This window comes from Nuphar pumila, chromosome 2 (assembly GCF_984573655.1).
Source record: "Nuphar pumila chromosome 2, dmNupPumi1.hap1.1, whole genome shotgun sequence".
NCBI classification, from domain to species: domain Eukaryota; kingdom Viridiplantae; phylum Streptophyta; class Magnoliopsida; order Nymphaeales; family Nymphaeaceae; genus Nuphar; species Nuphar pumila.
This window is the reverse complement of record NC_143250.1, coordinates 96703424-96720084: the sequence shown is the minus strand read 5'-3', so window position 1 is coordinate 96720084 and position 16661 is coordinate 96703424. Positions and strand designations below refer to the sequence as shown.

General features: G+C 35.7%; 1 protein-coding gene and 1 non-coding gene across 3 annotated transcripts; both read right to left on the bottom strand.

Annotated features, from left to right (window-relative positions):
* Nucleotides 1-447: 447 nt before the first annotated feature.
* Nucleotides 448-531, bottom strand: TRNAL-CAA (transfer RNA leucine (anticodon CAA)). Its single transcript has one exon. It is a non-coding gene; the product is annotated as a tRNA-Leu (tRNA).
* Nucleotides 532-8869: 8338 nt separating this feature from the next.
* LOC149846275 (uncharacterized) lies at nucleotides 8870-16661 on the bottom strand. 2 transcript variants are annotated; one of them, XM_089997918.1, is made up of 6 exons: nucleotides 16500-16661; nucleotides 16278-16320; nucleotides 16037-16117; nucleotides 15616-15808; nucleotides 9525-9792; nucleotides 8870-9432 (listed from the first exon to the last, which is right to left on the bottom strand). In XM_089997918.1, exons 1-6 carry the CDS (start codon nucleotides 16554-16556, stop codon nucleotides 9217-9219), a joined length of 858 nt encoding a protein of 285 aa, XP_089854044.1. In that variant the 5' UTR covers nucleotides 16557-16661; the 3' UTR covers nucleotides 8870-9216. The 2 variants fall into 2 exon arrangements, with proteins under 2 accessions (XP_089854044.1, XP_089854045.1); XM_089997919.1 differs by having other exon boundaries at nucleotides 16278-16317; nucleotides 16500-16627.

Below are 16661 nucleotides of genomic sequence, written 5' to 3'. Positions count from 1 at the left end.
ACGAGTCGGGTCTGGGTCAAACACGACCTATTGACAACCCTAGATGCAAAGAAAGATCTATGAAGTACCCACAAAATTATTGGTGGACGAGTGCCCTTCTTTTTTTATTAAAAGAAAAACTCAAACGAAAAAAAAAACTGTTGGATAACGTTTACTTGCAGTAAATTGATATTTAAAACAAAAAACAAATGTCAGAAGACCAGATTCTAATCTGGCCTTACTATTTATCACCAAACCCTAACCCTACAGGGGTTTGGTATGAGTCGGGTCTGGGTCAAACACGGCCTATTGACACCCTAGATGCAAAGCGAGATCTATGAAGTACCCACAAAATTATTGGTGGACGAGTGCCCTACCTCTTTTATTAAAAGAAAAACTCAAACAAAAAAAAAAACGGTTAGATAACATTTACTTGAGATAAATTGATATTCAAAACAAAAAACATCATGTCAGAAGTGGGATTTGAACCCACGCCCTCTCACGAGGACCAGAACTTGAGTCTGGCGCCTTAGACCACTCGGCCATCCTGACAGATCCTTGCTTAGTTTTCTTTGATAATTAATACTATCTTATTAATCAAGGGTGACATCGGGGTCACTGGATGGGTTGCTGGTCACCGGGCCCGTTAACTGGGTCAGGCCTAAAGGGAGTGGGCCAAGCGCAATTCTAGTCAACTCAAGCCTGGCTCAAGAACGGATGTGGGTTGGGGTCAGGCCACCCGGCCTGATGTCCTCCCCTATCTTTTAGGAGAGCAGATCAGGTCCAAGGTACTTTGGATGATGTCTATCGTCAAAATGAACAGCACCTTGAAACTATCCAAAGCTTTTTGTCTTGGACAAATTTTGGCCGTCCATGTTTCAACCATCGATGCCATCCATCTAGGAAGTGAACGTCAGCCAAATTTTTTGTGGGAACCACTCATGAAAGTTCATAATACCTCCTCCCATGAAAATTCTCAAATTGGATCCCAATTTATGGATAGAGGGACGACAAGAATTGAACCGAAACATGGTGTATCAATGTTTTACTAGCATTATCCACTTGGGACATATTGTGTAACGACCCTAACTTATCCTCGTGAAAAGTAAAAAAAAAAAAATTAACATTTGCAGAATCCAAAACTGAAAGATTCGGCGTTTCACAGACTTAAGGACTTTCAAACCACAAGTGATCTTTACATTGAACCAACCAACGAATAGCCAACTTTATTAAGCAATAAATAAATGTCAGAATAAAAATAAAATAATGTATGCAATTCAAAGCCACACTGTGAAGAAATATCAAAACTAGTTGTGTGATTTCACAGTCTCCTTGTGGCAGTCATCCCCATCACTGAGCTACAGGTCCTAAGAAAAACATTTGAAACACTACATAAGAACCAAAGATTCTTTATTCAAATTCTTCTAAAAATCCAAACAGATAAGAAAAGAGCATAAATCAAATTCATGCAAAATATTCAAAGGAATATAACAATAACAATTTCAGAATTCATTTATCATTCAAGCATTTAAAAATAATTATCATGCAACAACAATTTTTCACAAAAGGCAGAATAAGTAAGAATGAATGAACTAATGCAGAACAGTAAATATGCATGATTCAATGCTATGCATGAATAAATTATTAAGTTATTAACAGATTTCTCTTTTGCATGCATGTTCCTATTAAATGCATACAATTTTAGTTTTATTTTTTATTAACCTCGCAGATACTCAAAATGGGCACAATAATTCTTGAAGTTTAAGTTAGGTTTTCAGTGGTAGCTTAACACATAATTTGTATTTTATGACTGGGTTTTATATTTATTCTTTGACTGATATCATGAATCAACACCATCCATCGAAACATTAAAAAATAATATTTAATATCGAAATATCAGAGAAATCAATGTCTACTTATGATACTTTCTTGGTATATCAATAACAACAATTGTGTCTACAACAACACCCCCAGGTAAAGTGGTTGAAAGCTTCCTAAAACTGTAGCTGGGAGGTGAACCACCATATCGGGTTCAGGGACACAAATGCATACGAAGTTTTAGTATTCTCACGATTTTTTCAAAACCACCATCCAGAATTTTTATACTGTGAAAGGGACATCTAGAAAGAAAATTAATTAAACTATTTATCTCTTTTATCTTTTTAACAAAAGTCAAGTTCTTTTACACAAAACTGTTTTGCAAATCAACATGCAACACTCAACACGGGACCTGGCCCGTTACAATTTAATAGTGCAATTAAATTAGAAAGCTAATAATTTCAAAATAAATTTTGCAATACATAAAACAAATCTTGGAGCAACACATGCTTCTGGCTCACACGGCCTACAGTGGTTCACATCTAACCACCAATGCATCTCATACAAAATCTTTAGTGAACATGCACACACTCAATTATTAAAACATGTCTACAATGCAGATTCATTCACACGCAACAAGAATGTACATATAAAACAAATTGCATATGCATATAAACAAATGCTTGCAACATGCATTTTTCATGATCCATCATATGTATAAAGTCTCAAATAAGCACATGATCATATTCATGCATATAATAAATTTCATGAGTTTTCATGTATAGGACATAAGCATAATAATCTAATGCATATCATAACCAATAAATACTTTTGTCATTCATACGCAAAAAAATTGGGCATACTATATTGCTCGGGATACATAAGATAACCACTGAGTCATGACTATGCTGCCACAATGCACCGGACAACATTAGTATGATGTTGGCAACATGTTTCTCATGCAACCAAAAGCAATGGACAATGAATTGTTCTGCCCTACAACTGATGCATATTTATATCAGCAGTCAAAAGAAAATAGCATGTTGGGAATACACGGTTGATGCTCAATCATAACAGCAACTATGAAAAAAAAAATAGCATACTGGCAAAAACAAATCTGAGACAGGTCGATTAAACAGGTTTTATATCATAGATTAAAGCTGATGACTGTCGGCTAGGAATGAGATTTGATATAATCTTATAAGATCTGATTCCAATTGATAATTTGATAAAAAAATAAACATGATCAGCATCAGTCTACGGTAAGCATGTCAGCTCCGATTATCAGACAAAAAAAATGAGTCTAATCGCAGTTCGCAGTATAGTTTCTCAAGTTTTTTTGCCACAATCCATAATTTCAGCCTATAAACAACATTTATAATCATCATAAGCAAGACACAGATTCATTGACATTCATGAGGAATACTTTGTAAAGTCTAATGACAGTCATTAAGGCATAATCGTGTATATATATATATATATATTGAAAAAACATCAACCATGTATATGTTAAAACAAAAAATCGCAGAGCTTGTTTTAGATACATAAACACTAACTCAGCCACTACATGATTCCCATGCATATTCTCATGAGCATAAACAAAAATATTGAAATCTGTCTATATGTTTTTCTTTTTCTTTTTCTTTTTCTCATGTGAACATAAAATCATAGGTACTGACAAATCTGAAAATATGTTTACATGTATTTCCAAATCTGTACGTACAGGAAAATCGATAACTACCAAGAAATTGACCCATATATATATAATTGGCATTATATATATATTTAACTTCAGACTTTCCTTTTTCCAATTAAAGATCTCACATAAACCTGATTTAGCTTATTTCTTTCCGTTCGGATCAAGCGAGGAACTCGTACCTTTGATTGGAGATGAAAAAAGATTGAAAATTCTTCGTCGGATGCCTAGAACAGAAGGTGATCCTATTCCTTCCTTCTCCTTTTTTTTCTTCTTCTTCGTCACTTTTTCCTTTCTCTCTCCTCTTCCACGAGTTTTCCTCTCTCTCTCTTTATATATATATATATATATATATATATATATATATATATATATATATATATATATATATATATATATATATATATATTTCTCTTTCTCTTTCTCTATTTCTTTTTTTTGTCTTACGCCCCTCTAGAGTCCCTCTTTGGTTAGGGGATAGAGTTCTACTAGTGTAGAACTCTATTTCTAACCTCTTCTCAATTTTAACTTCTAATTTTTTTATTTTTTATTATTTTTAATTATCTCTTAACCACATTTGGGCTCTTTTAGAGGGTGGTACCCCCTCTAAAATCCCTACATAATAGGTAGAGTTCCACAAATGTAGAACTCTACCATATCCAAATATAAAAATTTTAAAATTCATAAATTAATATTATTTAATTATTAAATACTAAATTTCAAGAATGTTCTATAGGGTATCTCCCTCCCCTAGGAGTTTTATTAACATGAAATTTCACTCAATTTAACTTTTTAATTGAATTTAAAACTTTAAATTGGTTGGACTTAGATTTTGGATATGGATTCAGATCCAAAATCCATATGGATCTCAACCTAGACCAGATCCTAATTAATATGGGTCTTAGATTGGGTCTAGATCCATATTAACTTGGATCAAACAGATCAAATCTAATCTGATCCAATCTGAAACTGGTCAAATTAAGGCGGATCATTTTAAAAAAAAAATATGAATTTTTGGGCCAACCGTAGCCCGAATTCAGAAAAATGAAATATCAATGTTTTCAAAATTATGAGATGCATTTAATGATATACTATCTGATTTTTGCCTCAGAATTTTGCTTGAATTTAACCAGAATTTTGCTCAATTTTTGCTTATTTTTAAAGGTCAAAAACAAAAAGTTTTACCAAATCTTATTTGTCTCGTTTAAGTCCTGTCAATGGGTCATGAGCCACGCCCAGACTCAACTAACGTCACCTAAAATCGAAGATTGCTATCAACTTTCAAAATACTTAGCCAAATTTTCATAAATCTCAAAATCTACACTGACGAAAAAACACATAATATTACTTGTTGTGAGAGTTTTCTCAAAATATAAAGGGTTTTTTAGTGATTTTACATCTCCAACAGGGTGCTAAGATGAAGCCACCATATCAAACCTCACTTAGTGCATGGTTGTATCCATAGTTTTAAGAGGTAGGCCACATAAGACAACGTGGTTGTGGGGCCCCACCTGGAGTTTTCATGGCTTCACTAGGGCTCCTCTCGTCATCAAAAAATAAACAAAATAAATAATTATATCTCCTTGCAAGTAAAGGAAAGCCAGTTTCCTAGTTCTATGCTACACAAGAAGTTGGGTCATTCGCTACTCTTGGGTCTTCGCAAGGGCGAAGCCAGGAATCTAAATTAAGGTGAGTACAAACACACAATAAAAAGGATCCACTGATCGCATGATCAAGCGAGTTGAGGCAGAACCAAGAGAGATCGTTTATGATAATTGATTAAACAAAAAAGATATTAATATTCTGAATAAAATCATGCATTCATTGTTCATGGATTCATGCTTAATGCTAATTGAAAATGAAAAACACATAAAAATCTTAAAACTATAACTAAACACATGACAATATAAAAAATAAATAAAATCCAATTCTTACAAATATCACAAATTATGCATTTATGTTAATTGATAAAAGGATTGCTAATATTCTAACTAAAATTCAAGCATTCAATATTCATGAATTCATGCTTAATAGTAATTAAAAAAACACAACAAAAAAAACCCTAAAATCATAGCTTAACATTTATGTCATTAAAAAAATCAAATCCATGGAACCATGTTTAATGTTGATTGAAAAAAAATACCTATTTAAATAGTCATGTCATTTGAAAAATCGAAATAAAAAACTTAAGTCCTAACAAAAATAAAAAAATTTAAGGGTTTGATAAGTGATAACTAAAATCAAACATTCATTAATAAAATCATGTTTAATGATAATTAAAAAGAAAAAGAACACACAAAAAACCCTAAAACTCTAATTAAACATTCATGTTATTTGCAAAAATCTAAATCAAACCCTAATCATAAAAAAAATTATACATTTATGCTAATTAAAAATCCCTTAATATTCTAACAAAAATCAAACTTTCATTATATACCTAATGTTAATTAAAAAAACACAAAAACCCTTAAAAACTTAATTAAACATTTATGTTGTTTAAAGAATAAACTAAATCAATAACCTAAATCCTAAAAACATCATGCATTGTGCTAATTAAAAAAACAAATATAACCCCTAAAATTAAAACCCTATCTAACACTCATTTATTATTTGAAAAAAAATAGAAAGAAAATAAGAGGAAAAGAAGCTGAAGAACCAGGCGTGAAGGGTTCATGTAAAAGAGGAAGAAGAGGGCGCCAGAGGTCCACTTCTGCCCGCCGGTGGCGCCAAATGATGGATGGGCCACACGAGAGAGAGAGAGAGACCCCGTGGGTTTGTGGGAAGGTCCGGAGAGAGAGTGAGCACCCATGTAAGCCTGCGTTGTGGAGTCATAGGGAGGGTCAAAGGGTGAGAGAGAGAGAGGGGGGGTGTACTATGGTGTCGTAGAGAGAGAGAGAGAGAGAGAGAGAGAGAGAGAGATGGGTTTGGTTTGGGGGGAGCCGAAAGGTCATGCCCCTTTGGGTTGGGGCCATCGGGCATGAGTACCCACTTTGACCCAGGTCAGGGTGAGCACAGCCCACCTATCTTGCGGATCAGGGTGATCACTGCCCACCCTGGTCTCTAACAGAGTGCCATTAAAAATATTGGAAAAAAAACTAAATGTATCTCCCCAGTAAACATCAAACCACAGAGGGGAGGTTGACCCCTGCTGGGTCTCCAATTCAGCTTCATCATATATCGGTGTTTTTCATGTTGTGTTATGCCTAACCACTTTTTACTTATGTTCTAGTTGCTTCTGTTGTCCTGGGATTTTGCCATTCTTTTGCATGCTGCATATATTTATTGTTTGTTTTATAACCTAGAGATTTGCTTGGTTACATTCAAATGATTGCATCAAAGTTACTAACTCTCTCTCTCTCTCTCTCTCTCTCTCTCTCTCTCTCTCTCTCTCTCTCTCTCTCTCTATATATATATATATATATATATATATATATATATATATATATATATTGCAGTATAGATTAAATTTTTCTATCATAAAAATTCCATTTTTTGAGTTATGAAACTTTGGTTTATTGTGGTCTTTTGATTTTTGAAACCCTTGAAAAACCTACTTAAAATGTTTCAAACAAATGATCTATAACATGTTTTCTACTAAATAACTCATGAAGATCACATCTATATATATATATATATATATATATATATATATATATATATATATATATATATATATATATATATATATATATATATATTGCATTATAGATTACATTTTTTCGTCATAAGAGTTTTATTTTTTGAGTTATGAAACTTCGGTTTATTGTGGACTTTTGATTTTTGAAACCCTTGGAAAACCTATGCAAATGTTGAAAAAATGATCTAAAACATGTTTTCTATTAAATAAACCACGTAGATCACATCTACAAGGTTATATCTATAAAAAAAAATTATTTATATACAAATGACTATATGGTGTGTATGCGTCTGTGTGGAGAGAGAGAGAGAGAGACGAAAGTGAGAGAGAGAGAGAGAGAGAGGGGGGGGGTGCTGTGGCACCAAACCAGCACAACTTATGTTGGTAATTTCTTGATTTACATGGATCTTATCCCCAAAGACAAAAGACTAGGCTTTCGATCATCTTTAGCATGTTCTACTTACTGTTTTCATGCGTGTTTGTGAACGGGCGTGTGTAAAGCATAAGTGAGCTGCATGGTGACAGGTGCCTGGGACATCTCATATAAATTCTTGGATATCTCAAATTTCCACTAATTGCAGCTCATTCAAAAAAGATGTCTCCATCGATCCAAGGACAAAGCTTTCAAAGGCGAAGCTGTTCTCAAAGAAATAAAATTATTAACATATTTTGTAACTTTGTTAGGAGCCTACGTATTCTTTAGGACAACAAGAAAAACCCTAAACTTCAGTATTATTACCAAACTTGTTGATGAAAAACAAATTTTTTTTACAGTTAACTTTGTATTGGGAGCAATCACATTAGCGATATTACTATTTTTACCTTCTTAACACATGCCAACTTGAGCTTGGGAGGCTTAGGAACTAGGTGGTTCTAATTTGATAATTTCTGTCCCTGAATTTGGTCCCCATTACTTTTTATTTGTCTTAAAATGTATTGATCTCTAGATAGTCATTGCCTAGCCATCAACAAGTTGGTCAAACTTACAAGAAAGGAGATGGAATTTGAAGGAGAAGAGAGAGAAAGTAATTAATAAAAAAATGAAAGGGAAATTTTAAGTTAAATAAATTAAAGAAATTTAAGGTGAAACCCACCCGTGGATTTTTCAGATTAGCCATAACAAAATTATGTGCAGTGTTAATATTTTAAACACAGGTGCATTTTATTAATGATGCTGAGAATTTAAGGTAAAAACTTGAAATTTGCCCTTATTTCATCTATCCCAAATTTTCAGATATGCTAGTGCAGCCCTACAAGCCCTTCTTAAGCCCAGTTGCTTGTTACAGATCCTGCAGGTGCTTCCCAACAGTCGCATCCATGGTGCAGGTGCCTTTAACTGGTGAGCTTCCTAAAGGCTTTGGTGTCAGTGACCCCAGCCGGGGTTCACCTCCCATGCGGGCGGCGGGCTTATTAAGTGAACTGATTCTTCGTGAGGGTCGTTCATTGAGGAAAAACGAAAGTTGCATACATGAGATCTAAAGGGGTTGCCCACATCGCCTCGCCTCTTACATAGGGAACTTTCTCCCCACAGGCTCCATGGGGGTCGAGGGAGGCGTCCATGGAGTTTTACGCCCTCGGGATAAAACCCAACCAGGTCTGCAATTTCAGGTGCAGTTTGTCCATGTAATAATAATAATAATAATAATAATAATAATAATAATAAACAGTGGCATCCATGGCGGTCCTAAGTACCTTTCCATGCTTCCATCAATGTCTAGTTCAAGTCCGCGAACTTCTGAAAATTGACCAATATATTTTTTTTATGAAGAGGAACCCTCACTGAAGCAAGGAAAACCCCGGGTGGGGCCCCATGACCACCCTGCCTTACATGGCCGACCACTGAAACAGAGAAATGTGACAATAAAAGCTAGATAAAAAAAACTTGCAACAATGCAGGGTAGTGGATACATATTAGAATGAGGTTACATGGACCAAAAATGAAAGAACAGTAAGCCAAAGATTTAGTACAGGTAATCTCAGGTTCAAGTTCAATGAAGCTTGGAACTCCAGCAACATGAAAGGAAAACCTTCCATCTTTTCCTCTAATTCTGCCATCTATAATTTTAATCCCCCAATGGGCGTATTCTTACTCTGCCCCAACAGTGATGGTGAAGAAGTACAGTTTCAGCACAACAGAAAGCGCTAACTGTAACAAAAAGATGCCAGCAACAATAAGAAACCAGTTTTCGCCAGAGGATTTGATGTGCGTCCGGAGGTTAAGAGCCACAAAACATGCCGACATGAACCCAGCAACACCTGCTATCACCCACCTAAAAATTTCGATGGGAACGATAGACAAACACTGCAGATGAAAATATCGAAAGTTGAGAAATACCAGCTTAGAGTCTTAGACCACATAAATATAGATAGAACTTTGAGGAGCCAGTAACTTACAGAGGCAGGGATGAAAACAAAGAGTGAATATCCATATAAGCACAAGAGCCGAACAAAGCCAGAGGGAACAGAAAAGTACTTCAGAATAAGGTATAAGCTGAGAGGAATGACGGTAACATAGCCATAGAATAACCCTGCAGACCATGTCACCAGGTTTATGTCATAATTCCACTCCTTTTTGTGCAGCTTGTGTGCCACATACGTAACAAATGTCCCGATAGCCGCTGCAACAAATATCAAGGTGGTGCAGATCCAGAAAGGGCCGTACCTGAGTAACAAAACAGTTAGAATTGATCAAGTCAATTATTTTCTGATAATTTATCAGAATCAAAGTACTCAGTGCAGACAGTTGGGATGACGGGCTGAACAATTCGATGATTAGGTCTTTCTACCGTGTTACGTTAGCATAAGTGCATATCAAGCATGTATACACTCAAATTGCTTTCTTATATATGAAAGGGTTCAGCGAGAGGCAGATACTTGGGCAATGAGGCTCACATGGCTCAATGCTTACCATACTACTACAAAGCACCAGAATGACGGGTTAGAAAGGCCATCAAAAGATCATTATCATCTAACTGAATTCAATGCCCATACTGTGGAACAGTGGAAGCACGATCCCACATCATTGTTTGCCATCATCCGTTTAGTTGGAACCCTGATCTCATCAAAGAAACTACTAAAAGATGCTAACCTTCCTCTAAGTGCCACACAAACTATCCTTCATCTTCAATTTTTTACAGAAGGATGAAAATTAGATCCTCTATCCACTCCTATAACAACTAGACAACAGCAACCAAACACCAACCTAGAAGAATGATAGATCATCATTCCCTCACTTATGTTCGACTGTCTTTTACTGAGGCTTGCCTAGCACACACTAGGCATCATTACAGTTTCTGTTATCTCACTCAATAGGTGGGACTCAGTGCGAACAATATTTAAACCATAAAAAATAAAAACAAACATTTGGAATTTTTACAATAAAGAACAATATTATAAATAATAAATAATTGCATTGAACATACATAAGCAAAAAAAGCAAGCCTAAGTCTCACCGATCATAACTCAACAGTTCATAATTCATGATAACGTAAAAGACAATAGCGTGATAGACAAAAGAAAGGCAATATGATATGACACCAAACCTAAAAAGGTAAATAACTAGTTTTTCTAAATATGCCAAGGCAAGTCTACTTTTTCCATTTTTTTCCTAAGTAAATCTCTAACATCTGGTCATTGACTTTATTCATGGCTTTTAAAAGTTTAAAACACAAGAACCCCCTACAACAAATTAATGTACACTTTTTAGTGATGATTATTTATCTTCACCACTTTTTGGTGTCGGTGGTTTCTCTTATATTTTGTCGTCTATACTATGACACATGGATACGAATGAGGGAACGGGATGTGATGCAGATACGCTTCGTACGATACGATCATTTTCAAAAATTAGGATATGGGGACAGTCGTACACACAGATAGATATATGTATGCGTATAGAAAAGCAAATCTTAAATCACTATAGCTAAGAACATCATACAATGAAACTAGGTTGAAACTGAGATGTGATGTAACTGATGACAAATTTTAAAAGAAAAAGAAGTCAGGTGAATACAAAATAAGTAAATAGATCATAAAAGGAAATGGACAAAGTTAATGACACAATGCTGATTGTGTATGAAACTAGTCTGACTGTATCCATGAAGTGTCTGAGTGTCATGACGTGTTGACATGGGATACGCATGACAAATGAAGTGTTTGTGTGACATAGCTTCTATATGATTCTAGAAGCTGTCGTGGCCTTTTAGAGTTTTGCAAATCATCAAAATAAGTTATCTGTAAGATTAAAAGAGCAGCATGGCCTTTACAAGTTCTCTTCCACTAGGAAGATGATATTTGATTCTTTGAACTTATATATGCCATCTTGAATTTTACTGGTACAACCATCTCGTACACAAAAACACCATGGCAGATCATGTATGTAAACTTTTATATATTGCTCTGGATGCCATAAGTACATCTTGTATCAAACATAATAATGTAGAAATTTCTCAAACACAAAGCAAGCCTTTCTTCACAGTTCTGTAAATCGCACAATAAGTTGGGTTTAAGAAAAAACAAAATTATGTATCTTAAAAACTTCTAAAATAGACATTAAAACCTAATTTGAAGAACGTACCTTTACCTTCTAAAATCAATGTTTTAACATGCCTTTCCTTAAGTCCACAAATCTAGCCCGCAAGCATGAAACAAGCCTCACAATGGTTGGATTAGGGAAAAATCAATAAATTCTTCAATTCTAGAGTTGGTAAACTTACAACAGGTTTGATCTTACTTCTTCCACCCTTAAATTTGCAGTTTGCACATGCATTTAACCTTTCAATGGTTATAATAGGGCAAACCATCAACATCTTGTACGAATAGGGCATCCCAAGGGTTAGATTAGGGCAAAATCACAACAGCCCCTACTTTTTGAGGTATGTACTAGGCTAGAATTCAATTGAGAGAAGAAGAGCTCTAGTCTGTTTTTGGGTGTAAAATTAGGTCAAGAAAACGCCATTTTAACTCTAAAATTTCAACCAAAATGGTTTTGTGTAACCTTGCTATGAACTATAATAATCTTTTCTAGCTTATCAAGGTCTATAGTTTTGAATGAGCTTTCAAACATGTGAACTGTATTCTTTAGCACGACTTCCCTTTGACATACAACATAGGCAGCACATTGATCTGGTACAGTTTTTATGAAAGAAACTTTTGATCCAGTAGAATTCTACAACCATGTTCATGGAACATCATGTCTATCCTACAGTTTCAATTTTCTTTGTATTGACTTCATTATCACTTTATCAGTTTTGCTTGGTGGAGTCACCCTTATCATGAAAATTTTGTTAAAACTTTATAGTGGCAGTTTATGTATTAACTTCCATCCATTACAATCTCAAAAGCAAGACATACCCTCATTGTTGTTTGCATTCCCACCCAATATAGTGTCAAAAATTATGTATATTCTTGATTGAGCTCATACAGTAGGTATTCTGGATGATAAAGAGTGGACATTACTTTTACCTATAAATCAAATACACTGAGCATGGCAAAAAGAAAGCCTCAAAAGTCATCCAAATGTCTAAAACCTGAATATATCAGCTGTCATTCCCACATGCAACACAAGTATGAGACATTAGGATACAGGTCTGGGTGAGATTAAAAAAACTGCCTAATAGACTTGCATCAAGAATGCACAACACCAGACACAGAATGGTCATACTTGCCATGGCATTTCCAAGCAAAACCCATAGAAATCAGCAAATGACCAATAAGCTATTTACACAAATTTAGATATGACAAGAGTAAGGAGATTGAATAGAGCCTAACCTGATCTCAAATCTAAATATGATCAAGAAATGCTAGATTTAGTTTTACCTAATAACCATCAGCATTCAACACATTCGCATCCTTAATGGAACTTTATACATGCATACAGTGCATTCAAGATTTTGAAAATATGAATGATGTATGAACATTGTATCCTAGAATTAGGATAGATCCTAGAATTAAGTGGTGGGCACTGAAAGGAGCTAAACAAGGAATGTTTGTAGAGCAGGTAGTTAAGGAAGTTGATTGGTGTCTCGAGGAGGATTCAGAATCAATGTGGAATAAGATAGCGGGTGGTATGAGAAAAGTAGCTAAGGAGGTATTGGGTGAGTCTAAAGGCGGTGCACCACTAGGTAAGGATACATCATGGTGGAACGAGGATGTCAAATTAGCTATTAAGGTTAAAAGAGAGTGTTATAGAAATCTAAGTAAGAGTCGTGATAATGAGAATTCGGAGAAGTATATGATAGCAAAGAAGGAAGCTAAAAAAGTTGTTCGAAACGCGAGGGCTAAGGTATATAAGGAGGTTTATGACAAGTTGGATACCAAAGAAGGCGAGAAGGATATTTATAGGCTTGCAAAGATGAGAGATAGGAAATCGAAGGATTTGGGTATGGTTAGATGTATCAAAGATGAAACGCAAAGGGTTTTAGTCAAAGATGAGGAGATTAAGGAGAGATGGAAAGATTATTTTGATAAGCTATTTAATGATAGTCATGCTCAAGATCTTGGAGACTTCTCCATTCCTTTTCATGAGATAAATCGTGACTTCATGCGCAAGATTCAAAAGAAAGAAATTGCAGAGGCTTTGAAGAAAATGAAATCAAGAAGGGCAGTTGGCCCAGATGGTATACCTATCGAGGCTTGGAAATGCTTGGGAGAGAAAGGTTTAGAATGGTTGACAAATCTTTTTAACTTGATTTGGCGAACAAATAAGATGCCTAATGAGTGGAGGAAGAGTACTTTGGTGCCTTTATATAAGAATAAGGGTGATATACAAGATTGCACAAACTATCGTGGTATAAAACTCATGAGTCATACTATGAAACTTTGGGAGAGGGTGATTGAGTCTAGGTTGAGGAAGGTTGTCATGATATCGGAGAATCAATTTGGTTTTATGCCTGGAAGATCAACTATGGAAGCTATACATCTTCTTAGACAACTTATTGAAAGATATAGAGAGAGGAACAAAGATTTGCATATGGTTTTTATTGATTTAGAGAAGGCATACGATAGAGTACCTAGGGACGTTCTCTGGTGGACAATGATGAAGAAAGGTGTTTCTCTCAAGTACATTAGTATAATTAAAGATATGTATGAAGGAGTAGTAACCAATGTCCGCACTTGTGGAGGGGTGACAACCAATTTTCCGATAACGGTTGGGTTACATCAAGGATCTGGTTTAAGCCCTTTCCTATTTGCGATAGTGATGGATGAGCTTACGAGATCAATTCAAGAAAATGTACCGTGGTGTATGTTGTTTGCTGATGATATTGTTTTGATTGATGAGTCTAGAGCTGGGGTTAATGCTAAGTTAGAATTATGGAGACAGACATTGGAAGCTAGAGGTTTTAAGTTGAGTAAGAGTAAGACTGAATATATGGAATGTCGGTTTAGTAAGCAACGAAGTAGTGATGGGAGTGTAGTGAAACTTGGTGAGCAAGATATACCGGTGAATGATTATTTCAAATATTTGGGATCCATCATTCAAAAGTATGGAGAAATTGATGGAGATGTAAATCATAGGATAAAGGTTGGGTGGATGAAATGGAAAAGTGCTACTGGAGTGCTGTGCGATCGTAGAATGCCATTGCGGTTGAAGGGAAAGTTTTATAGGACGACTATTAGACCCGCTTTACTATATGGTACGGAATGTTGGGCTGCCAAGAGACATCATATTCAAAAAATGAGTGTAGCTGAGATGCGGATGCTTAGATGGATGTGTGGAAATACAATAAAAGATAAGATTCGGAACGAAGAGATACGTAAGAAGGTAGGTGTTGCACCCATTGAAAATAAGATGCGAGAGAATCGTTTACGGTGGTTTGGACATATTCGGCGAAGGCCTAATGATGCTCCAGTTAGAAGGTTGGAGAAATGGGAAAATATATTAGTTAAAAGAGGTCGGGGTAGGCCTAGGAAGACTTGGATGGAGATGATAGGAAAGGATATGAATGCTTTGAACCTCACCGAGGACATGGCGTTGGATAGAAATGATTGGAGGAAAAGGATTCATGTGGAAGACCCAAAATGAATTTCTTTTTTGGTTCATATCGCTGACCCCAATTGTTTTGGGATGAAGGCGTAGTTGTTGTTGTTGTTGTTGTTGTTGTTGAATGATGTATGAACATTGTATCTACCGAGGGCTGGTAAACAAACCAAATGACCTACGCTTCCCATGTTGAGTACTTCTCTACGAGAACATCTGCCGCGTTAATAGCAAAAGCAAAACAAGGGTCACAATGCTGATCAAATGAGATATTATCCAGCTCAGTATACCTCACAATAATGTTAAAAGTTCCAAATTGATTATTTCATAGAGTCCAAAATGGACTGCAATTTTACCATGCAAGAAGCAGCAGTTGTAGTGTCACATGAATACATAAAATCCAGGTACGAAGAAGGACAGGTATCAGCTTTGATAGAAGGCAACCAAATTAGACGCGGTACAACAAAACCATGATAAAATATGCTAATGATAAACAAAAAAACTCACAAGTCAGGATTGTTTCCCGTCTTCTCAGAAAAATCTCCCTTGAATGGGAAAAGGGAATCCCTGATTCTTTCCAATACATCCGATGTATCGACATCGAAATATGGCTTGTAAGCTGCAACGGTGAACCATCCGAACCAGCCAGTTGGCTGACTCTCATCGCCGCCGCTTCCTGGAGCTGGCTTCGAAAACGTATCTAGAAACCACCAAAATCCAATCCAAATTACTGAATTTCTACACAAACTCATAACCCCTTCTTTATCAACACAACAAAAGCACCAAGAAATACGCCCTAAAGGCTTAAATGTCGGGCGTGTTCTATGGAGCAACCCAAATAAAGATAAAGAAGGAATTCATCCCAATTTTAATACCAAGAATCTGTTTTCAATTAAGAAACTAATCACCAGCTCCAGAGAATTCATACCATCGGCATCTGGTGGAGGGCGATATGATCCAGAAATCTTTCCTTGGGCTTCAGAGGGGGGAAACGTCTGAAGATTGGACTCTATAAATACAAAATCAAGAAAACCCACAAAACTTTACCTAATAAATCCAGCAAAAAACCCCAGAAATCTTGCAAGAATCAAACTTTAAGTAACGAATTTCTTCATAAAAAGAAGAACATTCAGCGTAGAGCTTCTAACCGAATTGGAGGAAAAACTGACCTGGGAACTTTAAAGTTACACGGTCGGGTCCTGAAACTGCCTGCTACTCAAAGAGAAACAATAACATCTAAGAAACACAATTTTAGGCAAAAAAAAAAGAACAAGATGGCCACTCAGAGAAAGAATATCCAAAACCTAGAAATTCTTAAAAAACTCGAAAGATCTCATAATTCTGGAGAAAAACGAAGAGAGAAAGAGAGAGAGAGAGAGATGGATTCTTACCGGGACCGATCCGGAGACCTTCTGATCGTCGAGACTCGTATACCCACCAGACATCATCTTCAGAAGCTCAAATTTTTCACAGAAAACCCACAAATTTCTTCAAAAACCAAAAAATAAATAAATATCGAACAGCTCTCTCTCTCTCTCTCTCTCTCTCTCTCT